Source organism: Carassius auratus, chromosome 16 (assembly GCF_003368295.1).
Source record: "Carassius auratus strain Wakin chromosome 16, ASM336829v1, whole genome shotgun sequence".
NCBI classification, from domain to species: domain Eukaryota; kingdom Metazoa; phylum Chordata; class Actinopteri; order Cypriniformes; family Cyprinidae; genus Carassius; species Carassius auratus.
In genome coordinates this window covers 7,857,844-7,883,525 of record NC_039258.1, presented here as the reverse complement: position 1 = coordinate 7,883,525, position 25,682 = coordinate 7,857,844, and the positions used below count along the sequence as shown (strand labels likewise).

Genomic DNA, 25,682 nt, shown 5'->3' with positions numbered 1-25,682 from the left:
ATACAGCGTTTTTAAAATGTGAAATTATTATTGTACTAAACACTATTATCTTTCATTATTTTTTAGGCCCAGCCAAACATACACTAAACTAGAATTTCAATAGTGGTATGTAGGATTGTGATATTCACATTTGCACCAAATGTTTTTTTTTTTTTTTTTTTTTTTAAACACAATTTATGTAACGGGAAACACAATTTATTATACAAAGGAACATTCACAAGGAAGGTTATTCACATGATCTTAAGAGCTGGTCCGTTTTACAAGATTCAAAGGAAAGTCTGACGTTGAAACAATAGAAGTATAAAATAGTAAAGAGTAAAGATAAGCTTGTTGAAAATTTACACATGTTCTAAACTGCCCTCGCACAAGCAAACAAATGAAAATAAATTGTGGCTTCCGCTAAGAGAATCAATTAAAACTATTAAGAGAAGCATTGATGTCACAGGTAAAGAAGACGAGGCTCAACACGCACCAAATTTCTATGAAAATAAAGAAAAATAATAATATATATATAAACAAAAAATAAAATAGAAATTTTAGGCAGGGAATTTTATACCTGTACATGTGTAGGAAATAAAAACAAAGAAAGAATGTGTTGATTTCTCTCGCTATTTCATAGCCCTTACCATTTCTCCTGTGCAACAGATTCTGAACAACTTCTCTTGGTTTAATAAAGAAAAAAACAAGTGGCTCACAGTCACACAGTTAAACATGGCTGCCCACCTCAGGTTGAGATCAGCTGTAAGAATGCACATTATAAATTCAGCTTAGCTGTACAAACTAGCACAACTTGGATTATAACATGTCAAACAAAACAACAAAATGAAATGAAATCCACAGAGAACGTTGAGAAAGAGTCATATCATAAGTGTCATGTAAGTATATGAAATATCTGTAAAAGGGCAATAAATAGTGTTCATATCTCTCAGTCCACCATATTCCAGTCCAGACCTATGGAAACTCAAATAAGTTTCTTTACACATTTATTTTGACCTAGAAAACAAAGCAGGTTATTTGAATTAAGTCCTAATTATTTTGCGTTGTTGGCTTTATCAATTCAAGATTAAAACTCTCATATGATTAGTCACTGGTCTGTGTCTTTGGTGTCTTGACATTTAACACATCCATATTGAATTAAAAAGCTTCATTAACCCTTTTACGGCTCAAGCGCTTCTCACAGGGTCAAATGAGAGCGCCTTAAGCAAACGTTTCATGGCTTAATGGTCTCTGAGTCCGAAGATCTCTTTTAAACAGTTCATGTAACACTGACTTCACAAAGCTGAACAATACAGCAGTGTATTCGCTCATTTCACAATGCAATTTACAGGCTTTGATACACTATCTCCTGTTTTCCGCCCCACTGTGTGAGTGTGTGTTGAAATTCTGAATGTTATTCATCCGAAGTATGTATCATTAGTGGCATAGCAACAAAAAAAGCTGATGATGTTGATAATCTGGGGTGTTGAAGTCAGTCAGTACACAGGTGAGTCACGGAGCAGCGTAGTGTTTAAATGAGGCACTGGAAAGCTGAATAAAATTCAACTCTGGGCATCCAGAGTTCTGCAAGATGACGTGACAAAAAAGCGAGGGTTTAAACGAAAGGAAAGGCTGTTGAAAAAAAGACTACAAACAGTTACTTCACAGCTCGAGACCTCTTCAGTCAGGGTAAAAAAAAAAGAACATCTTCAAAGATAATCAGTCTGAAGAGTGAGTGCAGAAACACAACGGGTGGTTATGGGAAACAGACGTTAGGAGTGGTTTTCAAAGTGGTGCAGCCTTTTTTTTCCAGTTTTAGCGCTGTAGTCCATGTGCACCCCGGCCAGCGCTCACATGATGCCGTTGGTGAGATACTGAAAGCCGTCGTACAGCTTGGTAGTGATGGAACGCATGGAGCCGTCCACCATCTGCTCCACCAGCACCTGCAGCTGCTCCTCCGTCAGGTTCATGTGGAAACGCTCCTTCAGGTTACGGATGGTGCTGGAGCCGTGGAAGCAAGGAAGTTGAGAACCTGCAGAACAAATAAACCGCTTTATAAGAGAAACTAAACGGTAACATGAATGTCATCAAATGAATATAGAAAAACAAAGATGCTCCATCCCCAGAAGCTTCTGATGAACAATACCTTGCTGCATGATTTCTACAATCTGGATGACCTTCTCCATGTGCTTGCGAGCAGCGATGAGGCCTTGGAGCATAAGCATCTTATAATAATTGAACATGTCTCCGTCAAGTCCTCCCATCACCTAAAAGAGATGCACAGATTTGAACGATACTGAGAAGATGATCATTCTTTTTAAATCCTTCTCCACATTCGATGACTTCATGCAGTATTAATATAGCAATGCTTACATCCACAAATTCACTTGTCAGTTTGAATGCAGAAGTCTCGAAGCCCAGGTTACGTGGTGAGCTGGAAAGGATGAAGCCAAAGTCGATGTGGATGATGTGGCCCTCAGAGTCTAGCAGGATATTTCCATTGTGCCTGGAAAACAAGACAAAAAGGTGGTCACAAAGTATCCAAATGCTTTCTTTTCTGACATGATCCCAGCATCGTCTCTCTCACCTGTCCTTGACCTGCAGCAGATAGCAGATGAGACAGTAGCCAGCGCAGCTCTGAACAAAGTTGCGCTGAGCGGTAAGGAATTCCTCTGTATTGTAGTTCCCATGCTCTTGCCGGAAGTAGTCGAGCAATAAAAGCTGACTCTGTTTCTTCACCTGGTGAATGGACACAGCGTTGACCACTGGCTCAATCATACCACTGTCTGAGGAGATGACCAGGATCTTGTAGGGCTTGATCCACAAGGGAACACGTTCTTGCTCCCAGATAATCTAGAAGACAACAAAGATGGTGAGAAGATCCAGTATAGCAATAATGCCTAAGCAGACCTCACGTCAATAAACACGTTGTAAACTACTGTTCAAAAGTTTGGGGTCAGTAAGATTTATATATAATAACTTTACTCAGCAAGGATGAGTAAAGGATAACAACCAAAATACGAAGAGTGCAACCTGCAGTTGTTTCAGCACTTGATAGGCGAGAAGCTCCTGTCTCAGGTCATCGCCACATTTCACAATAACAGACAGTAGACGCCAGTTGGGCAGGTGGCCATAAGGGGAGCCTTCCCTGATCCGTCTATTCAACGACACAGTAATCATTAAATATGACTCAACAAACGAATGAACCAACCATCCTTGATGGAGAATGTCATACACATACCTCACTTTCTCCTGCCACGGTTCCTTTAAGGCTACAGCTGAGGGATCCTCTGGGTCCCTCCTAAATGTGGTGGGGGTGTGGGCGAGTTGCTCAGACAGGCGTCGTCTGAGATAACAAAAACATTCCAGTTAAATCAAATTAGTATTGTATTTCTCACTGTTTGGAAATATTGATGCATTATCTCCAGGGGTACCTGATATCTCCAGCTGCAATAAAAATAGGTTCCTTGCTCTCCTGGCTGGTGATGCTATCTACTGAGAACTGGGAAATGTTGTCGTAACTGTTGGTGTGGATCTCTGGAAGCTTAGGGACCAAAAAAAATAAAGGTCAGTTCTCAAACGGCGGCAAATTTGTAGATGTTGCTCTTACAGTCACTCTGTGTGAGTACCTCCACTTGCAGCTCTCCGATGTCATCTACAGACCATGCCTCATCATCATTGTCGTAATTGGGAACTGTGGAGAAGCTGCTGGCACGCTGGTCAGGCGTAATGCCACAATCGGGAAGATTCTCTACGGATCGCGTGCTGCGGATCCGTGTTTCTGGGATTCTCACCGGCACACTAGACGTTTCAAAGTTCTCACATTCCAGAACTTCAACGTAGATTAAGTAAGGTGCCTGAAAAAGCATAGTTTAACAATCTTTAGACATGAAATTAAGAAAGGAGGAGTCTTTCAAAAACCCATGGGAACAAAGAACCTCAACTATTTAAATTCTTATCTCAGCACAACTTTACCTTATCCTTCGAGTTGAGCACGACGGCCTGTGTGTGGGGTACACGCACCACGTGATGGTCAAAGGCAGCGGTGGGCAGCCAGACCCGGGCAGGCAGCTTGTGGTTGAGTAGGGACAGCTCTGAGATGAGCCTCTGGGTCTTCTGTTCTTTAGTGGGCAGAGTGGCCAGTCTCTTCCCGATCCCCATGAGAGACTTAATGAACTCCCTCTGAGGAGTCAGACGCACAGGCTGAGAGCGAATGAAGATTGAGAGAGGAAATGAAAGATGATGGAAAGAGAGAGAAAAGTCATTTTAACACACAAAATGAAACGTATGCAAACGGATTTGGAAATGATTCTAACAAAAAGGCTCGCGTGATATAAAAAATGATTAATTTATAAAAATAAAAAAAAAGTACCACTGACTTAAAAATGGTACGATACTAATATTTCACAAATTTTGTAACCCGATAACAATGCGCTGATATTCAGCACAGTTCAGATATTCAGAAGTTGTGACGTGAAGCATAAAAGCAAAGTTAAAGGGATAGTTCACTCAAAAATTCAAATGAATTACTAAGCTTCATGTTGTTCCCAACCTGTAAGACTTTTATTCATCTTTGTAACACAAATTAAGATCTTTTTTAATGAAATCTGAGAGCTTTCTGATTATGTATAGACAGGAACACATCTACCACATTCAAGGCCCAGAAATGTAGTAAGGAGATTGTTAAAATAATCCATGTGACATCAGTGGTTCAACCATAAATTTAGGACACAACGAGAATACTTTTTGTGCAAAAATAAAGACTTTATTCACCAATTCCTTCTCTGCACGGAATAAATTGTTGCACAAAAAGTATTCTTGTAGCTTTGTAAAACTACGATTGAACCACTGATGTGACATGGATTATTTTAACAATGTCCTCGCTACGTTTCTGGAACTTGGTTGTGTAAGGATCCTTAAGGGAGGCTCAGAGAGCTCTCTGAATTCATCAAAAATATCTTAATTTGTGTTCAGAAGATGAACAAAGGTCTTACAGATTAGGAACGAGTGAGTAATTAACAACTGAGTTTTCATTGTTGGGTGAACAATCCCTTTAAAGGCGATGTGTCATATTTCCCAATGTTAAAACACCCCAAAGACTGGACACCCAAACCTATCTGGTCACTGAATTTTCTATTGATGAGTTATTGCACATGACTGTTTAATTATTCAGCACAGGAATATGTGGAGCAGTACTCAAAACTGCTAAATATCGGCATGCATGATTGGTACAGCACTCTAAACTCAAAGTGAAGCATGGACATAAAAACAAATGAGAAACAGTGAGCGAGAGTGTTTTAGCAACAGCTGACCACAGGGTAGAGCAAGTGAGTCATGAATGAATAGCATCACCTGAAATGAGGAAAAAGTATTAACACAAATACATGGTCATCCAAAGACAGAAAATGTGGAGAAAGACTCATCAAACTCCTCCACATGTGCGACCTATGGTTCATAGATGTCAAATGATACATGGATATCTCTAATCCATGTAGAAGGGGTTACAGAAACATGACAATTTTTTTTTCTTTTCTTTTTTTAAAGAACTAATAATACCACTTGATCCTTTGCAAACATTCAAAAGAGCGCCCAAAACACCAATGGAAAGAACTCATTCCACCAAATTAAAACACTTTCCAGAGAATTCTCCTTTGCCAAGGTTTACAAACTCTCTGTAAGAAACCAAAGATCACAGAACCCAAAACAAATCTGTCCCATCTTTATTAACATTATTAAAAGTAAAAAACTCTTACACTTACACTATGATTGATTAAATAAGAGAATGAGAGGAAAATGTCAAATCCAAATAATTATTACAGCTAAAACTGAAAAGAACAACCACACAAAGAACAAGTGTTTGCAAGCATGCCATCAGTTCACGGATGAAGAATTGTCTTCACATGAATATGGAACACCACTGGAGAACTATGCTAAATATAATATAAGACTAAACGCAGCTTTTTTATTGTTATTATTAAATTGTAGTGATTAAATATTTTTTTTATAAATAATACAAATAATAATAAAACTGGGGTTTTAAACTCTATTTGGGCTACTAAAAGGGTTTAAAAAATAATTATAATTAAAAAAATATTAAAAAAAATCATTGCAAACAGTACAATAGAATAGAAAATAAATTATAACAATTTTAATAACATCTTACATCTAGTTTGACTCCAGATGTTAACAAACCTTATTGAAAAAATGATATTAAGATTAAGAATTTCACAAACTATTTGTACCTTTTCTTATAAAATGCCAATATGCCCAATTTGTGACATTTGATAACATGATTGCAAATCTTGAAGGCACACATTTGAAGGAATCTGTGGAGTCAACCCCGCCTGCAAACGAACACAGCCATCATCCCACTAAGCACAGAGGAGTGTTATTAGACGTGAGAGACTTACTGTACCAGCCTCTAGCTCGAGACTGTCGGAGCTGGAGCTCAGATCCTGGGAAAAGCAGGGAGTGGGGAGCGGGGAGGGGGGAGTCGTAGTGCAAGAGCAGGGGAGGGTGGAGGGGGTCAGAACAAGACAAAAACACATCTCAAGGTTACACTAGTCCCATCTGTTTGAGCAGCAGGGCCTGGCCGTGACTCCGCAGGCCTGAAAAAATGACTGTGTCATGTTTATCTCTGGCTGCTGATGGTGACTGGGCCTAATCTCTGAGAGCCGTTCTGATCAAACCCATGTAAAGCACAGTGATGCTGGTGAGGACAAGATGAGGGATTACACGACACACACACACACACTCCTCCGGCAAGGCCACGCCTCACGGCTGGATTACTTTTATGATCTACATATTAAAATAAAATGGCTACGATTTAGAAACCGAACCGTAAACCCTTATCACAAAATGACGTTTACTCATTAGAAATCATGGTGGATTGCCAAACGCACTCGCCCGAAGATCTTTGATCATACCAATTATTGGACTATACAAAAAAAACCTGTTGATCAGCAAATCAGAAGATATTTAATGTCTAATGTACTGTAATGAGATGCAGTTTTCATATTGGGTGTGGTAATGCGACATAAATAACTGTCACTTGTCACTGCTGGTTAGGACAAAAACAAAAACACTTTTTAATTGCTTGTTGATATATCAAGCCAAGTTTGGTTAAGACAGTGCTAAACATGAAGACTTCAACAACTACTGTCCTACTGTTAATTATCCAAATAATAATAGTACTACTATATTATTATTATTATAACATACATATAGGCTATATTACTGCAAGAAGGAGTGGTAGGCTGGAGTGTGTGGACATGAGAGACAGATACACAGGTTATGCTAACAGCACTATTCATTATAACCTCCAGACTGCATGAATTCATCAGGCTTTTACTCACATGACACACACTGTGTGTTCCTGCTCACTAACACTAGGCAAAAACAAAGAGCCCATGAACATAAAATGGATTACTTCCTTCCAGATACTAAAGCAGTAAGCCACAAAAGTCTGTATTACAGTGGTTCTGCCATGATTAAGTACTGTTGACAAGAACAATGCCAAATAGGATTCAAATATTCAAGAAACAAAAGCATGTATTGAGAATCATTCCAATATGCTGATTGGGTTCTCAAGTAACTTTTCTTGTTAAAAACAGTTGTGCTGCATAATATGTTTTTGGAAACAATACCGTTTTTTTTTTTCAATAATCTTTGATAAATAGAAAGATCTAAAGGACAGCATGTATTTAAAATATAAATCTTTTGTAACAATGTACAATCTTTTTCCTCTCACTTTTGACCAATCTAATGTGTCCCTGCTAAGCAAAAAAAAATTAAATAATAACAACAACAACAATTGCTATTAACCAATAACTATCACTTGGTCTTAATAAACCCCTAATTTGCTGCTTATTAATAGTTATTAGTAAGGTAGTTAAGTTTAGGTACAGTGTATGATTAAGGATGTAGAATATGGTAATGCAAAATATGTGCTTTATAAGTACTAATAAACAGCCAATATGTTCATAATAGGAATGCTAATAACTAACAGTAATGGTTGGAATTGGTCCCTATACTAAAGAGTTATCAAAAAATCTTGTTTAGCTAACATGTTTGAAGGGTAGTGTATTTTACAAAGATTTCACCTATAGAAGAAACAAAAAGTAATGTAATACAAAAAAAAATAATAATAATAATAATAATAATAATAATAATAATTAATACAATTGTTTTTGCAAGGGCCAAAACTATGAACTATGGAAACATCCTGATTGTTGAGCCCTGGTCTATGATGCACTAGTTGGTTATGCAAATAAACAAATCCACACAACCCAGCTGGTTGCATGAAATAAAGTACAAGCACAGTGAGCACTGGAGCCTGACTACTAGCCCTTAAATCAGAAAAGTGCCCCTTAAAATATTGCAACTAAGAAAATGAAAGACTCTACCCTTCCCTTCTGCAATTTGGAAAAAGATACCAGAGCATCCAAGCCAGATCTGCCAGGCTTCTTCCCCCACAGCGTATGATCATTGGTCAACTAAGCTGCTTGCCACCCACCTGAAACTCAACAGATTGACACTCATAATAAACATACTTTGCATTCAACTTTCATGGACCATACTGTTCTCCAGGCCCGTGTTACAGCTGTTGACCAGCTGTTGTCTCTCAGTTCTCAGGGAGTGTCAAACAGCGGCCTTGCTCCAATTTTCAGGGAGTATCAACAGCTGTCATGTTTACTTGTACCTCATCCAGTCACTTTACAATTCAGTCTTGTTTAGAAGACAAGCAGGCACATCTCAGAAAATGTCAAACAAAATAATAATAAAACTGCTGGTTACCACTAAAAATTAATGACTCATCACTTTTTTTCTTTTTTTAATAAAAAGCAAGAATCAAGTTTACCATTACTTATAATGGGTCAGTTTTTGATTAATAAAAACAGATTTTTTTTTTTTTTTTTTTTTTATAAATGTAAAGTTGTAAATTTTTATGGTAATTTTAGGGGTTTAGACATTATATATATATAGTTAGAAATTGAGACAAAGTTAGAGTTATTCAGTATTTTATTCGCACTAAAATCATGTCAGACCACACATTACTTACATCTTGCAGCTATATTATTGAAACCACGAGTATTTTAATATGATCAAATAATTTCCCCCACCCATTTCATTGTAAATGCTTCACTGTGACCCAGATTTAAGCTCTGGTTGAATTGGCGTGATGGGGGAGAAAGAGAAACATCAGTCCTCATAACCAAACAGGGGTCCAAATTCCACATGATAACACACAGTGGACTTTCCCTCATGGCAAACCTCTGTCCTCAAAGGTTTAAAAAAAAAAATGGAGATGATAAGCCTCGTTTTATCTTTCTAAAATAAATCTTGACTGTTTGGACACAGAAAATCCAGCAGGCTGAAATATTTACATGATTAGGTTGAAAACTACAGCTGGGAAGTGCAAATAAATCACAGTGGATCAGTTAACTTATCAGTGCAGTTTGTGTGGGATATAAAATAAGGCTCTGCACCCGATCCACCAATAGAAAAATAAGCATGACACAATGCTCAAACAACCAAGAAAAGCTGTATTTAAAAAAAACAAGGCACATTCATGTCCAATATAACATTTCTGGATTTTCATTTACATCACACAGCTGTTCCTCAAAGAAAGCCCTTTAACCTTTGAGCAAATCTATACTGACTAATGTTTGTTCAGCCTTAACGCAATTCACATTAGACATCTACACTGCACTTCACAAGGTGGAGATGAAACCACAAAGTGGCATTCCAACGTTAACACCTTCGGCTCTCAAAAGTTGTTCGCTGAAGTGTGTTAACGGTGTGGAGGAGTTGTGGAGCAACACATTTCATAATAGCTGATCTTTCCTCCATTTACCAGTGCAGTGGCTCACTGCTATGTGAATGGCGACATCACTGTTGCCATGGCAGCACATGCTGCACCAAGATCATGTTCGGAGGAAGAAGGATAGGGAAGAAACTATTCACGAAAATAAAAGAGGAAGGCGAGTGATCATGTACACATGCTTGGACGTCAGAACAGAGGGTGTGTGCTGTGCGACGAGGTTGAAGAAAATGAAGAAAATCGGAAGGGAGCTCTAAAGTTACTTCTCACAATAGAAGCTGATCCATGGTAGGTTCTGCCCTACGGTTTCAATGATACACTACTCGGGACACACAAAAGGTATGGCCAAATCAATATGTTCTATACTAACATCCTGACTAGTGAAAAGCTATTACATAAACTGTAATCTTACTATAAAAAAGACATTGACATATTGGCCAGACTAAGTCAGTTGTATTTTAATACCAATTTTTCCAATTGGGTTTATGGTTGGCTAAGACACACATCTGTAAAAACCACAGTGACACCCACAAATGAATTAATATCCTTATCAACATATTTACATAAAACGGTCATGACTTCTGATTACAAACCATAAAGTCTTATCAGAAAATAAATACAGCATGTATATGGTATATTGCTAAATTGTAACTCCACTCCACATGACCACAACGATTAGCCTGCTATTAACGGGAACAAAGATAAATGAACAATCTGAAGTTCAAACTGATCACCGCTCTTCACGTTTGAAAACCTAATTTATTAATTGTTACATTATAGTAAAAACCACAGACTATACTAATACAAGTGACCAATACACTAATGTCTGGGGTCAGTGTAATATATATATTTTTTTTTTATTAAATGAAAACTTTTATTCAGAAAGGGTTTATTAAATTGATCAAAGCAACAAGTAAAGACATTTATATTATCTTCTTTTATAAATAAAGAGGGTAGTTTTATTTATCTATTCCTGAAAAAACAAAATACTGAAGAAATTCATCACGGTTTTTCCATAGAAATATTAAGTAGCGCTTTTAATATAGAAAATAATAATAATAATTAGATAAAATGTTTAAAATGGCAACTCAGCCTATTAGAATGATTTTTGAAGGACTATGTGACACTGAAGACTAGAGTAATAATATCTGCTGAATATTCAATTTGGCCATCAGAGGAATAAATTAAATTGTAATACTTTTGTTCAAACCAATGCAGCCTTGGTGAGCATAAGATACTTTTTGCAAAAACTCTTTACAAAAATAAAACCATTAAAAACTAAGCTCACTTCTCAGTGGTGTATGTATATAGTGTGTATAGCAGATATTTGCTAATTTGGTCAGTTAAAATGCTAAAAAAGATCCTGTTATCAATTACTCACCCTCATGTCATTCCAAACCCATAAGACCCTTGTTCATCTTCAGAACACAAATAAAGATATTTTGGATGAAATCTGAGAGCTTTCTGACCCTTTTGTTCTTATGGGTTTAATTTTCGGGTGAATTTCTCTTTAATGTAAGCCTGGCAGTTAACTGGAATCTCCTGTGATAAAAGAATCTGATTCATGTGGTACAAAGAGGATCTGATCTGTCTGTCACACTGACATCGGATCTAATCCCGCATATGAATCGCAACGTGCCACTTATTAACAGCATGAGAGGTGATTTGTTAACGGCATGAATATTTAGCCCTGAGGACGAACATCATGACTGTGCAAATGAACACAAAGAGAGAGGGCCTTTCTTAACAGAAGAGCTGCAGTGCTGTTATTATTCTTCTGGGAACCAGTGAGCAGTGGTAGTTAATTATTTTCTGAGAGCAAAAATAAAAATATATTCATCCCCCTGCAGGCTTCAGCCTCACTGTGATTAGAGCTGAAAATTGACATTTATAGGTGCCACGTGGCAGACCAACTCATACACACTAAAAGATGACACTTCCCGGTTTCAAAACCTAGTAAACTACCCATCTAGACAGCATTTTCAAATCTTGATGAAACGGTAACAGCGACAGATCTTTTCTTCCATATTGTGACTTATATAGGAATGAAATGGATTGTGGAAAAAGAAAAATATATATAGGGTTGGAACTTGGTTCTATTTGTCAGTTGTGGATCGGCTGATCTTTATGTGAGCTTGCAATCGATTGTGTAAAAAAAATAAAAAAATAAAAAAGGGTTAAGCGGACTAAATTATTGAAGAAGTCCTGCAAACATCACCATAAAGGAAATTAAAAATTATGAGGTCAAAGCAACTTCAAAACATATGCATGAATGAACTGCGCAAAATGAGATCAATTACCTGCATTTAGAAAATAGAAACATGCATTTAATTTCATGTCAACATTTCTAATGAAGCTTATTAGATTTCTAATGCTTATTAGAAGTCAATATGAATTCCATGCTAACATAAATGTATATCAGAATAATTTCTAATCTGACTCTTCTATGCTTTTTAGGTTCCGTTTCAGTTAGGATGCTGCCTAGGAAAGAAGTTCCCATTGCTCATCCATCTGCCATTAAAGTAACTACATGAATATTTCTTTTACAGAGCCTGTCTGAGAGTCAGCACCACATCGAGTGGAACATCGACACGCCTTTTCCAGTGCTGCCATAGAAACCACACAAATCTGAGTTGTTTGCGTTCTGCATTTGCATGAAACAGCTGAGAAACAACATCTGTGGGAGGTGGAAGCGACGGCCAGGGACGGATCATCTAAAAGCAGCTCACATGAAACTAACCAGGTAAACAAGCATGTGATGTAACAGGGGTCTCACCTCATCCTGGCTGGTCTCTACTTTGGGGTTGCTTGCGGTTCTCTTTAGGTTGCTGCTGAGGCTGATGCTGACGGTGGCGTCGGATTTGGAGCGTTGGTGGGTGCGTTTGGAGGGCGAGAGGCTGTGTTCGCTCATGCCCTGACCGTGATGGAAGGGTGGGGGGCAGGAAGGGGGGGGCTGCGGCACCTCCCTGCGGATGCGCTGGCTGGAGGGCTTGAGCTCATCTGACAGGATGAGTTTACGCAGTTTGGTGCCACGGGAGTGGCGCTGCGTGGAGATGTGCATGTCAGAAGAGTAGGCCCCCAGCAGCCAGGCGCACTGCAGGGAGAAATTGATGCTTTGCCGGCAGCGGTACACCACATAGGGTTTGATGGCGTCGCCCACATCCTCGTCCATGTGGATGTACATATTGAGCAACTGGGGCAAGTAGAAGTCCACGTCTTCGTTCCGGAAGCTGAAGAGTCGATTGCCGATGTAGGCTTGCACGCCGGGCTCCTTAGAATTGTAAAGATAGGAGATGGCCATGGAGATGTCAAACAGCTTGGACTCAAAGAGCCGCAGGAGCCAGGACTGCTTGGATGAGTTGTTCTTTTGCCGGCGCCGCACGTTCTTCACAAGCTCCGCCTCCTCCTGGCTGATCTTGGGAGGTTTTCCTCCATCTGTGGACTCAGGGTGTGCTGTACCGTTCACTAAAACTGGCTCTGAGCTGGCTGAAGATACTTCTCCATCGGCCTTCAGGAACTTCACCTTTTGAAGAACTTCCTGGCAGGCTTTCTTAGCCACCTCGGTATCGATGACTAGGCTGAGTTCACCCACTCCCTCGGATATGACATCTAGAGGGGGGCTGGAGGTTGGCAGGCTTTCACTGGTGCTCGGGCTGGAGCTGGTGAGAGGACGAGGGCCAGAGGAAGGAGATGAGGGCAGGGACAGCGAGGAGGTGCTGGAGGTGGAGGAAGCGGATGGACTCTTCTGTAGCTCCTCAAGCTGGGCAGGGGACAGCTCCAGCTCTGTGTCACCCATGGCCACACACTCTCAGGCCACTGCTAAATGCAGAGAGACAACAAAAAAAAAAAACACACCATCAGCGAGCGAGCTTTAGTAATGACAACAGTATGACAAAACAATGCATTAAAATGTAATGTGAAACTGATGAGTTAAATAGACTGTTAAGTAATAAATCCTTTTCTTTTGACCTTTCTGTTCATCAAAGAATCATATTAAGAAGCACATTTACTTTTTAAACAATATGATAATAAGAAATGCATACTGAATGGAAATCAACATATTAGAAGGATTTTATTTTCTGAAGGATCTTGTGACACTGAAGACCAGAGTAATGGCTGCAGAAAATTCTGCTTTTCCATCAAGAAATAAATGGCACTTTAAAATGTATTACACTTTGAAATCACTGTAATAATATTTCACAATATGAATGTTTTCCTGTATTTCGGTTTTTTTTAAAAACATGCTTGGTAAGCATAAGATACATCTTTCGAAAAAATTGAATTATTCTAAGCAATCCCCAACTTTTGTACATGCTGGATAAAGCAAACAAACATCTAAGACAGTAAACTGGGTCTGTTCGATTTAATTTTGCCTTTAAAATATCAACTTACATACAGGCCTAAAGTTTGAGAATTAAGAGAACAAAAAGACCTTCCATAATGAACTGTTACTAAAAACTGAAGTTTTGTACACATTGTAAACAGCCATTCAGATATAAAATTCACAATAACCCAGAGGAACAGGCTTTACTAAGCACCATTCCCCCAGCGTCACGACGTCCCACTGATCCACAGCTATGCAGGACAGTGCCATAATCCGCCTCCAGCAGATTACCTCACCATTACCAGCAGGCCAATATCAGATAAAGCAAAGCATCAGTCTCAGATTCCACAAAGCTGCTACATTCTAAAAAAAAACAAAAAAAGATTGTGCTTAAAACAGATCAGGCTGTCAGAAAGAGGCAGTTCGCCATATAAAGCTCAGTCACCTCTAGAAGCACCCGCAATTCTGCTTTCATGTTAAATAGTAGTGATGGAAAGCCCCAAGTTGACAATGGAAAGTCAGACGAGTTTAGCTAAATGAAAGACAAACCAGCTTGAGCAAAATTGTTTGTTCTTAAACCACTGAAATTTAAGACCAAGAATTGAAACTGTAACAGATGAAATCAAAACTGATTCTGAAAGCGATGTTGAATTGTGGAGACTGAGTCAGCCTTGACGAAGATGCCAGATCTCCTCTCACATAGCACATGTTGACTCCAACTCTCTCTCTAAACAGACAGTTGTATGTTGTTCTAATTTGCCAGCTCTTTCTCCAAGTTAACAGAAAAACACTGCTCTACAATAAACCTCAACTGATAAAAGTAAAAGTTGCAACACTGATTCACCCAATCAAACCACAAGTACAGGCATCCTTCTATTATTCGGTATCCAAATTCTTCACTGAACTTCTCCGATTCCAATGGAAAGAGTAATATTCTCAATCAGCCTTTACCCTGAAATGTGAGAGGAAGACAATGATCTAGAGGAACACAAAACCTGTAGATCATGAACGATCAGTCTCAAGAGTCCCCTTATGCCAACACTCACTACACTTTCTACAATCCAAAACCATTATTTTCTATTTGATGAAAACCTTGAGTAACTAGATAACAAGCCTGCAACAGTATAAATAAACCATGCAATCCGATAATCTTGATATCAAACACACTGAAATAAAATCAACAAACTTGAAGCAGTGTGTAAGGACAATCGGTAACGTTAGCTATAATTTAAACATAATGATTTAGATCAACTAAAACAACAACGATAAACTAGTTAATCAACTTGCCATAAAAACACTGTCAGATTTATTTATTTTTATGTTACGTGCGTTAGTTGAACATCTACAGACAACTGAGAGCACAAGCACATCAAGCCAAATAGTTTTGGCTGCCAAAAACCGTAATGGCACCCATATTTATACGCTGATCTGATTAATAATCAAAACATTACTTGTTTTGTCCCATTTCAGACGTTAGAAAGTCTATCAGTCAGATGACTATTGCACTCCAGTTAGCATCGGAGCATGTTTAGCTGAGACCTTTAAGCGACACGTCGACTACTTTTCTCTCTTGTAGGGCTCAGAGACTTTTCCCTCAAAACAGGATAATAGTATACGTACTGAACAACAACATTATTTAATTAACACTAGTTATTATTAAATGTGCAACTGTTATGAAGGCCTGAAACGATAAGCCTCATAAAAACACAAACGGATGCTACACTTAGCCAAGCAGCTAACGCAACGTCTCTACTTCAGAATGTTCTTCTACTTTTGCACCGCTCAAAGAAAACATAAAAGCACATGACTTACTTCAAAATAAACCGGGTGAAGGCTTAGATGATCGGTTTATCTGTATTTTAATTGTCCCATTTGGGAACTGCGGTTCTCCTGTTGCTGAATAACCGGTACGGTTCGCTAAGAAAGTGAGTGGAGAGATGACAACACCGGGGCTGCCCACATCAACTGCCTGATTCCAGCATACAACACATACAGCCTGTGCCTCAAAACACAGACAGAGCTGCCAACCAAGACAACATTATTGGGCATTAAGGCAATGCCAACAAATGCTGTCTAAGCAGGAAGCCCACTAGGCTTTGAGACACAGCTAAAGAGGGTGATAAATATTTTACATGCTTGCTGTTCTTTTATAGTACATTTAAATATTTGTGAAAGGGTTAAAAATATTAGCTGTTGTAAACTCAAATAAACTGAACCTAGTCGTTTGCCTCTCAATTATATAAGAATAATAATATGAAATATTAGTGCAATAACAATTGTTAATCTTTATATTACACTTTATACAATTATTATTATTTTATAAAATGTATAGGTGTGTGTATAATCTGGTTGAATCAATAGATGACGAATTTAGTTTGATATTTGATGCATATTACAGCTTTTACTACATTTTTTAAACATATTCCTCCTATTTAAAGTTGTATTGTAGTTATTTATAATTACAGAATGTTTTTTTTTTTTGGGGGGGGGGGGGGCGTACCTTTTAAGTACATTTAAGTAATATTTGTCCCTGTCTTCAGTCTCTGAGAAATAACTTTTTATGCTTGTGCACTACGGTGGCAATAAACAAAGCTAACCTAAGTAGTGCTGTAATTCCATGTGTTTGTTGTAAAACAAAATTGCATTTCTTGATAAGAAAAGCATGCCTTAAAAATGACACATACAAATATTTACTCCTGTTATTCCACTTACATGACCATTTTGTTCTTTGAGGGTTTCTTAAGCACTGAAACTCAAAATACACTGATTTCTTTGTTTTAGAATGTATTCTTAATGAAGTGTTTTAAAATGTGTGCATGTATAGTGATGATTGAGTGCTCTCACTCTGTGCAATTGCACCACGTGTTTAAAATCTACTTTGCAATTCTAATTATTTTGAAAGCCTTCACGAACAAATGAGAAAGCCTTTGAATTCACTGGGATGCAAAATATTTATTTCCAAAAATGTTTAAAGCATATAAAGACAATGAAAATCAGTTTTTGTTTAAGATGTGATTTATTGTTCACATTGTTCACTCTTGTAATTGCTAATTGACACATAATATGATTAAAGGGGTCATATGATGCAATTAAAACATTTCTTTGCTCTTTGGAGTGTTACAAGCTGTTCATGCATAGATAAGATCCCTAAAGTTGCAAAGACTAAAGTCTCAAACCGAAAGAGATAAAAGTTAAGACAACCTGCTAAAATGCCTTGTTTAAACACTCCCCCACATGTCTATGTCACTGTGTGGGAAGATTTGCATGACACCACCCAAATGTTCACCCAAAGAGAGAAGGCAAAACTTTTATTCTCGCTGTTGCCTCCGCCTCCATGTCGTGGAGACACTGTGTGTTTTGTTGTGAAAGCGATACCAGCACTGTAAATTGCTGGATTGGCTTTCACCATGGCCGAAGCAGAGTCAAGCCCAGGGTTGTCACTTGTGGTTGCCGCAAACCCACCAACCGCGCCGTTCTCAAGCCAGCCCTCTGTGACACTGTGACTACTTTGTTTGGTCTTCCAAAAGAGGACACCACTAGAAATCAGTGGTTAAGTTGTATTTACAACACTGTTCCGGAACAATTCAATCCAAATATTCAGATGTGTGAAGCACATTTTACGAAGGAATGTACAGTTTCGTCCTACGCTGGAAGTATTCGACCAATCACAACACAATGGATAGCTGATTAATCAGTGTACACCTCGCTTTTCGGAATGATGAGCTTTGTAAAAATCTACGTGTTTCAGAAAGATGTTGATGTACATGATGTGGAAAATAATGTGGTTTTTTTTACCTACTGCATAAGCACATTGCCAAATACACAAAATAATGTTCTTTTTAGCAATGACACCCTATTCTATAGACTCGGAATGAGCAAGGAGAGTTCCATTGTTTAATTAAGATAATATTTTTCTGAAACAGTTTAACTCTGAGATCTTGTCATATTTTATTTCCATTTTTTTAAACTATAGTGAATAAACTGTATTAATGATTGAAATGTTCAAGTTGTCTGAATAAATTTTGGTTCAACTGCACGCGCACAGACAGTATTCCTGTAGCTCAATTGGTAGAGCATTTGCTTTATCAAGCCCAAGGTTGGGGGTTCGATTCCCCGGGAACACATGATAGGTAAAAATTGATAGCCTGAATGCACTGTAAGTCGCTTTGGATAAAAGCATCTGATAAATGCATAATTGTAATTTTTTATTTTTACATTTTATATATATATATATATATATATATATATATATATATAAGTGCTGTGCTTTGAGTGCTGTAGGATTTTACCTTAAAACAGGTCATTTTATAAGTTCCTGTGATGTGCAAAATTCATTTTAAAATGAGTCTGAAAATATAAATATAAAAATATAAAATAACGAACAAAATTAAGTATGTTCTTGACCATCTTGTAAAGATGTATTTTATAAAATAGGATGCTGCACTACGGCTAAAATTACAACATTTAATGTGTTGTGTATTGTGCTATGTAAAGATAAAACCATGTCTGCATTTGTGATTGGAGAAACGACAAACAACAAGCTCTACTCTAAACTGCTCAAAACTCGCGTTTGAATCGTCAGTGGCAAATTCTTTAAATATGAAAACTTACTTACAGGCTGTGAGTCAGAAGCGCCAGACTGTCCTTGCAAAGTTGGAACTGCCCCACTTCATAGAAACAGACACCAGCATTGTAGGCTACTCTCACAGGAAACAGTCCTCATCCTCCATTAAAATGAACTGCACAAATCTGAATATTTGGGTTGAACTGTTCCGGAACGGTGTTGTAAATACAACTAAACTGATTTCTAGTTGTGTCCTCTTTCGGAAGGCCAAAGTAGTTGTGCTTTCACAATGAAACACACAGCGTCTCCACGACATGGCAGCAGCAACAATACTACAGCGAGAGATTTACGCCTTCTTTCTTTGTGTGAACATTTGGGCGGCATTATGCAAATCTTCCCACACAGTGACGTAGTCGTGGGGGGCGTGTATGAATGAGCTGTTTTAGGGGGTGTGTGGTTGACTCTTAACTTTTATAAAGAACATCTCTATGGATTTGAAACTTAAGTCTTTACAACTTTACAGATCTTCATTTTGCACCAACAGCTTGTGACACTCCAAAGAGAAAGGAAAACTTGAAATCGCAATCAGATGATCCCTTGAAGGATTTGGTCCATACATATATTAAACGTGATCATGATACTGGTGATATATCCACTGAGAAAATGGGAATAATAAATTCTCTTCCTTGGAACATAATGGCTTGGCCCCAATTTCATAACCAGATGTCAGAAGTGCAGTCTCCACCAGGATATCTGAGCTCATGGGCAAGTGCAGGACCATCTGGTTCTGCTCCGAAATCCACAAGGAAATTCTCATTGAGCTTCAGGCCGCCTTTATCTGTGTCCACGTCAATCTGCATCATGACCGACCCCTCCCTCAAGAGAAATAAGACACATGTTGCAGCATAATAAACAAACCAGAGGTTACTTCTGAAACCATTCTGAAAAAGCCTTATTTCTTAATCTTTGATTTACATACAATACTCAAGTAAAATTAAAAATAAAAATCCTTTTGTCTCACTTGACGAGGTCAGGGTAGAACTGCTTGTCCCAGGCACTGTATAAAGAGGTGGTGACGTACAGACGTTTTCCATCCAAGCTCAGCTGGAGCATCTGAGGGCCTCCCTGCACACGCTTGCCCTGATGAGGAAAGGAACGTTTTAACCTCCAACAAATGATGTGCTCTAATTGCTCTGTTTACGTCTGCATGACCTAGTGATTTGGAGTTCAATAAGCTGGGTCATCTGTCAATTAGTTACCAACAGCTTTAGGCTGTTTGCCTTCACATAATGGCTTACTCAAATGTGTTCACAGAGTTCACAGGAAGCATAATTGGGAATAACAAAAAAGGTACCTTTATTATCCGTGGGGCAGGCTGGTTATCCAGTTCTTTGTCCTCCAATACTTTCACTGGTCCATCTTTTAAGATACTGCCTGCAACGAAGACCTAAAAAATCCATTTCATTAAATTACTATTTGACACTTTTGATTTTAGATATGTAGACAAAGGTGTCTTGATCCTTCTAATCCAAGATGTCGTACCTGACCAACCATACGTGGATTCCTCCTGTCCGTGATGTCATACTGTCGAATGTCTCCATGCAGCCAGTTACTGAAGTACAGGAAGCGGTCGTCCAGTGAGATCAAGATGTCCGTTATGAGACCTATGGCAAAAAAAAACATGAGTAAATCAGTGTCTAATATTCTTTTCCTCCATTGTCAAACTGGAGTACAGGAAATAATTTAAAGGGGGGGGGGGGGGTATGCATTACATCACACAAAAAATATTTAGAAATATACATACCCTATATACATACCCATATATATATATATATATATATATACATACACAGCAACTTTTATGTTTTAGAAAGGGTCCTTTGCCAAGGGAATCATTGTATTTAGGAGGTTACTGATGTCAAAATTCTTCTGTGCTACAGTACAACTATACTATAGTACTTTTTTTGTTTGGAAATTATATTGTACATATACTAATTATTGTTTGTTCATCCCCTGAGTGAAAAAAAAAGTAAAAAAAGTAAAAATACTGTTACATTTTTAAAAGTATTCACCTGGCATTTCAAGAAGAGCCCAATCTTTCACTTTTTTGCTTGGAATATGGATGACTTTCTCTGCTGCCCAGTCCCCTTTCTGTTAAATGACAACTGGTCTTTAAACCTTTTTTTTGAAGCCTTTAGAAAATGTTTAGAGAAGATTTTAATGAAAACACTTTTTATGTACTTGCCCGAGTCTTGTAGAAGCGGAAGATGGTGCTCTGAAGCGCGCAGCCCACGAACCCTTCAGCTGCATCAGGGTCATGCAGGAAGCGGATCTCCAGAGGAATAGCACCCTCTTCCCCCAGATCCAGAGTCTGAATCCGCTTGTGTGTGGTCCAGTCCCACACATGAAGGCGCTGCCCATAATGACCTACAAACAGATCTGATCATCACTGCCAGTCAGCTACAACGACTCCTGAACTTCATCTTGAATACACACATACCAGCTTTGACATCTGCAGGGTTGAAGCCGTTTGCCAATGCCTTGGGTGCTCCCCATTCAGTGCTGATCATGACGTTGTGGCGAGGCTGGTACCAGAAGTCATAACCAAAGGGTGCTGCTTCACCTGGCTGCTCCCAGTTGCCAATCACTTCAAAAGTCTTGCCATCCAACAACACAAAACCACCTTAAAAATGACCATAAATAAAAAGGTAAGCCTAAAATGTGTATTGAAAATAAATAGAGGTGAACACAGCATCTTACCCTTGCCATTGCCAGACGGATCGCCCATGGTACTGATCATGATTTGGCCACTGCCTAAGCAGTGAGAAGTGTGGGGGTTGGCAAGGCCGCATTTCCAGAACAGATCTATGGGCTCGACTATCTGGAGGAGGAGAGATGCAAAGAATTCATGGTCTTGGCAAGAACAAAACTTCTTAATGTCAACAGTCATGTATTAAGGGACAGTCACACTTAATGTAAGCATTATGTTGTAGATGTTAAACAAAATCAATGAATATGGGTGATACTTGATTAATAACTGATCTCATGCTTCTGGGCTTTTAAAGTTTTTTTTTTTTTACAGAAATTGAAACAAATACTGGGGGTAAACTATGGAGCCCCACACATGATCAAAATAAATTTATCATGGCTACGGATTAAGAATGTGTTCACTTATTCGAGGGTATGAATTAATACTTACTACATGGCCACGATTTACAAAATTAGGGAATGTATTAGTATAACCTGGCCATGATTTACTAAAAACAAGGGAATTCATTCTTAATTCACTGCCAAAATATATAGGACATGTATTTTAACCAAAAATGTTGCTTTAGATTTGTATTATAGATGAAGAAGATATGAAAACATCACAATATTTGATGTGGTTCATCTTTGAGACTGTGACCTCCATTGGTCAGAAGTCTTTTCAAGTCTTTTCATTTGCTTGCCTGAGTTGACCAAACATGAAGTATCAAGTTCTATAACATGCAGCTAAAAAAAACTCTATATAATAGATCAGCATTTTATTACTAACCCAGATGTTCATCCACAAAGTTAACACCATCACAATAAGGGTATTCCTTTACAGACAGCTCTTGTGTTTACTTAAATGAACCTTATGAAGCCGTGGGGCCCGTGGATCCGTCCCTACATCAACGACGTAGATACGAGAGGAGATCATGGAAGGCAGAATGAGAAGATTGCGTCTTTTGGAGGGATCATCATAACAACTGCTACAGGCATTCCAACCAGAATGGTGTAGCTCATCCTTTAGATTGGGCATGGGCAGCCTGTGAATCACCTAGACCATTGCATTACAAAAGAAATGCATCTCAATAGGTGTTATACTACAAATATTAAAAGGAAACATGTTGATGACACATTTGAATCCAGAATAGTTTATATTTATAAATCACATTTGCTTTTACCTTGCAAAAATTGGGAGATTGTGGATTGACATCAACAGTCGCAAGATAGTCAGGTTTCTGAATGTCTGTGTTGCGGTAAATGCATGGTAGGTAGACAATCTCTTCTCGAGGCCCTGTAGGAAGAATTTATGTTAAAGTTTAGAGTCTAAATGCAGAGTGATATTTGTGTCTTATAATTTATCAATAAATTCCTAAAGGGTGTACCATGTGTGTCCTAGTGACAGTAATGCACTAAAAATAAAAAAAATCTGCTGTTAAGTGTTTTGCATGATTAAATACACAATTTAGAATAAACATATTTATCCAGTTTATTTAAAAAATACAATTAAAACAAGTTGTTGTTTATTCAATTGTATAATTTTAAAAATAAATTGTTATTATTTATATATATATATTTTTTGAAGTAAGCCAATTCAAAAGAGACATGAGATGCCTCTAAATCAGCTCCCTATATTGTGAATAAGTGTATCATGCACACAAGCTTATAGGCACTGGTTCAAGTGCATTGGGACTTCGACCTTTCAAAAACAATGCCAATTGACAAGTGAGGAGGACCTCTAGTGGTGTGCAGGAGGAGCTGCAGGAATATACATTTTGCATTGATAATAGAGTTTAGAAAGTTTCAGCGAGTCTCCAAAGCAAAGGTCACTGTTACCTTGTAGTACCTTGCAAGTTGCAACTATATATTACCAACTCATATGTTAATATAAACTACCACTTTATTATTCAAACAATATATGGTCTTATTTTTTAAAGCAACTCACCTTTCATGGCGTGTAAAGGGGTTTTATATCCTGGTCCACATCTTGAACAGGTTGAAGCTGCAAGCAGAGAAAGAGCATATGTCACATCTCAAATATTAATATGTGAGTTACACTCAGTTGAGCAATTATTAAAGCATTAATGATTGCTTATTATTTAAGTGTGGAGGGTTTGATGATCTCTTGACCTGCATAGTGCACCATCATATAAGTGTGAGTCCTAAACTCATGTGTTCATTCTTAAAAGACATGAATGATGGATCGACAAGTGAACTACTGGACACTACTATATTACACTTTTTACTGCCCTGTAAATGTTTGAAAACAATACACTTACAAGTACACATACCAACTACAACAGATGGTCAATATCACAGTCTAGGAGGGGACAACTGTGTCTTGCCAAGGATTGTTCAACATCCCCTGATAGCTAGACAAGTTTTTTTTGGGTTATGTGCAGGTCAACCCACACACTGATCAACCCACACACTGATCAACCCAGGCTTTCTGCAGGATTTTTAAGCTCAGATTTTTAAGACCTGCACAAATAAAATTAATACCATATCAGCGAGGTAGGGTAATTCTATTTTTTTCTAGCAGTGTGCGTCATCTTTTGAGTCAAATTCTCGCATTTGGTTTGTTATCAAGCAAATTAAATCAGTATCAACAAAATGTATCTTTGCAATGAAGTGGAAACACAGAGGCTGGTATTACAAGTGTCATTTAAATGTACTTACACACTGTTTAATGGAACTCTAAGGGAAATTAAATACTTTAACCTGCAATTACAAATGCATGAATAATGTTTTGATATTTTAAACATTGAAAACTGATGTTTGAAATTATATTTTTTTTTAATGAAAAGGTACCTTAAATGTGAAATTAAAAATGGCAGTAGGTGGCATGTTAAGTTATTTGGTGCAAAACAACTGAGCGTCTGTGACAGAGGAATTTGTAGTTGTTGAGAATAGCCACACGTGTACCAGTAAATTTGAAGTCATAGACAAAAGTTGCAAACTGGTAGATTTTTTTTCCTCTTCCACAAACACAATAGTTACAGCTTCTCGAATACTCCACCGCAGGTGCACAAATCCTATTCTACGAATCTCAAAACAAGAAACACTTAGGCTCACATGTTTTGCTACTATTGCTGCAGTGAATATGGTGCAAAACACATTCACACACCTGCATAAAAAAAAAGTTAAGTCACGGACGAATGATACATCCGCAAATCAGTATTTGAGTATTTGAAATAAGATTTCCAGTAGGGGTAGATTTGCGCACTTGTAGAATGTTTTCTTATATATATATTTTCTTGGATGCCTTTTCTAGCACAAACACAAGTGCATAACAACAATGGCGTGAATCTGCTGCTATGAGTATCAAAGCTGTTTTTCACTTGTAAATGTTAAGTTTCGCGCGCTTTCCCCTTCGCGCCACATATCTGTGTGACAATTAGTGCTAATAGCTAAAGTGATCTGTGTGCATCTGCAGAGGAAACGGTGGGTACTATTCAGAGATCATAGAGTTTTAGCCAATCAGAAGAGCTACACTATCCGATTTTTGTTATGTTGAAGTTAGTGAATCTTATCGTTGTAGGGGGTATTTGAGAGCCTGACGGTGATTAACTTACATCAATCAGAGAATATTATAATTATTCGCTGACTCTTTATCGCAAGATATGTCAGAAATACGTTGATAGCAGTGAGCTAACGTTTAAATAGTAAAGTTATGTACTTCTATATTTTATTTTCAGGTTGTGGTCATCTGTTCTGTAACGGAGGTGTATTGGAGTGTTTTCTTGCCATCATAGCGGTGCTAACAACAGGTGAGTAATCTGCCATCAACTACTACGTTAGCTGAGTTAACCACCGGCTGCTGCTCTTCACTAACCCACAGAACGAGACTAGCAATACTTTAATCTAGAAAGATTGGTTAACAAATATTGTAAATGTACTTTATTTTATTATAAACTGTTCTGTTGTTGTATGGTAGTTTTTCCTGCTTACCATATACCATATATTGTAAGGAATGGAGCTTTAATGATATGTGATGGATTATAAATAAATTGCACTTTCCTTGTAGATGTATTCAGATAGTATATAGTGCATTTAATATTTCCAAAGTGCATACAAGCACATCTGGGTTGAATGTTTGGTAACACTTTCTATGGAGCCCTTATTTATAATACATTATACGGGTATTCTCAAGGAATTATAATGAATGCACAATGCATTATGAAAAACGTATAATATGTTGTATCATCATATGAATATTCATAAGAACAGTTTTAATATGTTATAAT

The 25,682-nt window shown here is 37.9% G+C and overlaps 3 protein-coding genes across 7 annotated transcripts in view; 1 reads left to right on the top strand and 2 right to left on the bottom strand.

Annotated features, from left to right (window-relative positions):
- Positions 1–179: 179 nt before the first annotated feature.
- Positions 180–16,139, bottom strand: pi4kb (phosphatidylinositol 4-kinase, catalytic, beta). 3 transcript variants are annotated; one of them, XM_026283746.1, is made up of 12 exons: positions 15,936–16,139; positions 12,576–13,615; positions 6,387–6,431; positions 3,952–4,179; positions 3,606–3,833; positions 3,411–3,520; positions 3,218–3,322; positions 3,010–3,133; positions 2,564–2,829; positions 2,350–2,482; positions 2,123–2,243; positions 180–2,008 (listed from the first exon to the last, which is right to left on the bottom strand). In XM_026283746.1, the coding sequence occupies exons 2-12, from the start codon at positions 13,593–13,595 to the stop codon at positions 1,827–1,829; spliced, it is 2,562 nt and encodes an 853-aa protein (XP_026139531.1). In that variant the 5' UTR covers positions 13,596–13,615; positions 15,936–16,139; the 3' UTR covers positions 180–1,826. The 3 variants fall into 3 exon arrangements, with proteins under 3 accessions (XP_026139531.1, XP_026139530.1, XP_026139532.1); XM_026283745.1 differs by having other exon boundaries at positions 12,576–13,618; positions 15,936–16,137; XM_026283747.1 differs by lacking the exon at positions 6,387–6,431 and having other exon boundaries at positions 12,576–13,618; positions 15,936–16,130.
- A 2,922-nt stretch (positions 16,140–19,061) lies between these two features.
- Positions 19,062–25,682, bottom strand: part of LOC113115970 (methanethiol oxidase-like) — a 9,211-nt gene continuing 2,590 nt past the window's right edge. For both annotated transcript variants that reach the window (XM_026283738.1, XM_026283739.1), the window contains exons 2-12: positions 23,381–23,437; positions 22,617–22,729; positions 22,304–22,489; positions 21,448–21,568; positions 21,188–21,370; positions 20,933–21,114; positions 20,760–20,838; positions 20,230–20,351; positions 20,042–20,134; positions 19,709–19,827; positions 19,062–19,563 (exon numbers count right to left, since the gene is read on the bottom strand). In XM_026283738.1, coding sequence (XP_026139523.1) covers positions 19,401–19,563; positions 19,709–19,827; positions 20,042–20,134; positions 20,230–20,351; positions 20,760–20,838; positions 20,933–21,114; positions 21,188–21,370; positions 21,448–21,568; positions 22,304–22,489; positions 22,617–22,729; positions 23,381–23,437 — 1,418 coding nt within the window. In that variant the 3' untranslated portion in view covers positions 19,062–19,400. The remainder of the gene's footprint in view (positions 19,564–19,708; positions 19,828–20,041; positions 20,135–20,229; positions 20,352–20,759; positions 20,839–20,932; positions 21,115–21,187; positions 21,371–21,447; positions 21,569–22,303; positions 22,490–22,616; positions 22,730–23,380; positions 23,438–25,682) is intronic.
- The window catches only part of LOC113115971 (retinol dehydrogenase 13), a 27,125-nt gene continuing 26,249 nt past the window's right edge, over positions 24,807–25,682 (top strand). The window contains exons 1-2 of one of the 2 annotated variants that reach the window (XM_026283741.1): positions 24,807–24,879; positions 25,134–25,205. The gene's annotated coding sequence lies outside the window, so the exon portion shown is untranslated. Of the gene's footprint in view, positions 24,880–24,927; positions 24,998–25,133; positions 25,206–25,682 lie in introns of those variants that run through there. The other variant, XM_026283742.1, reaches the window with a different exon arrangement.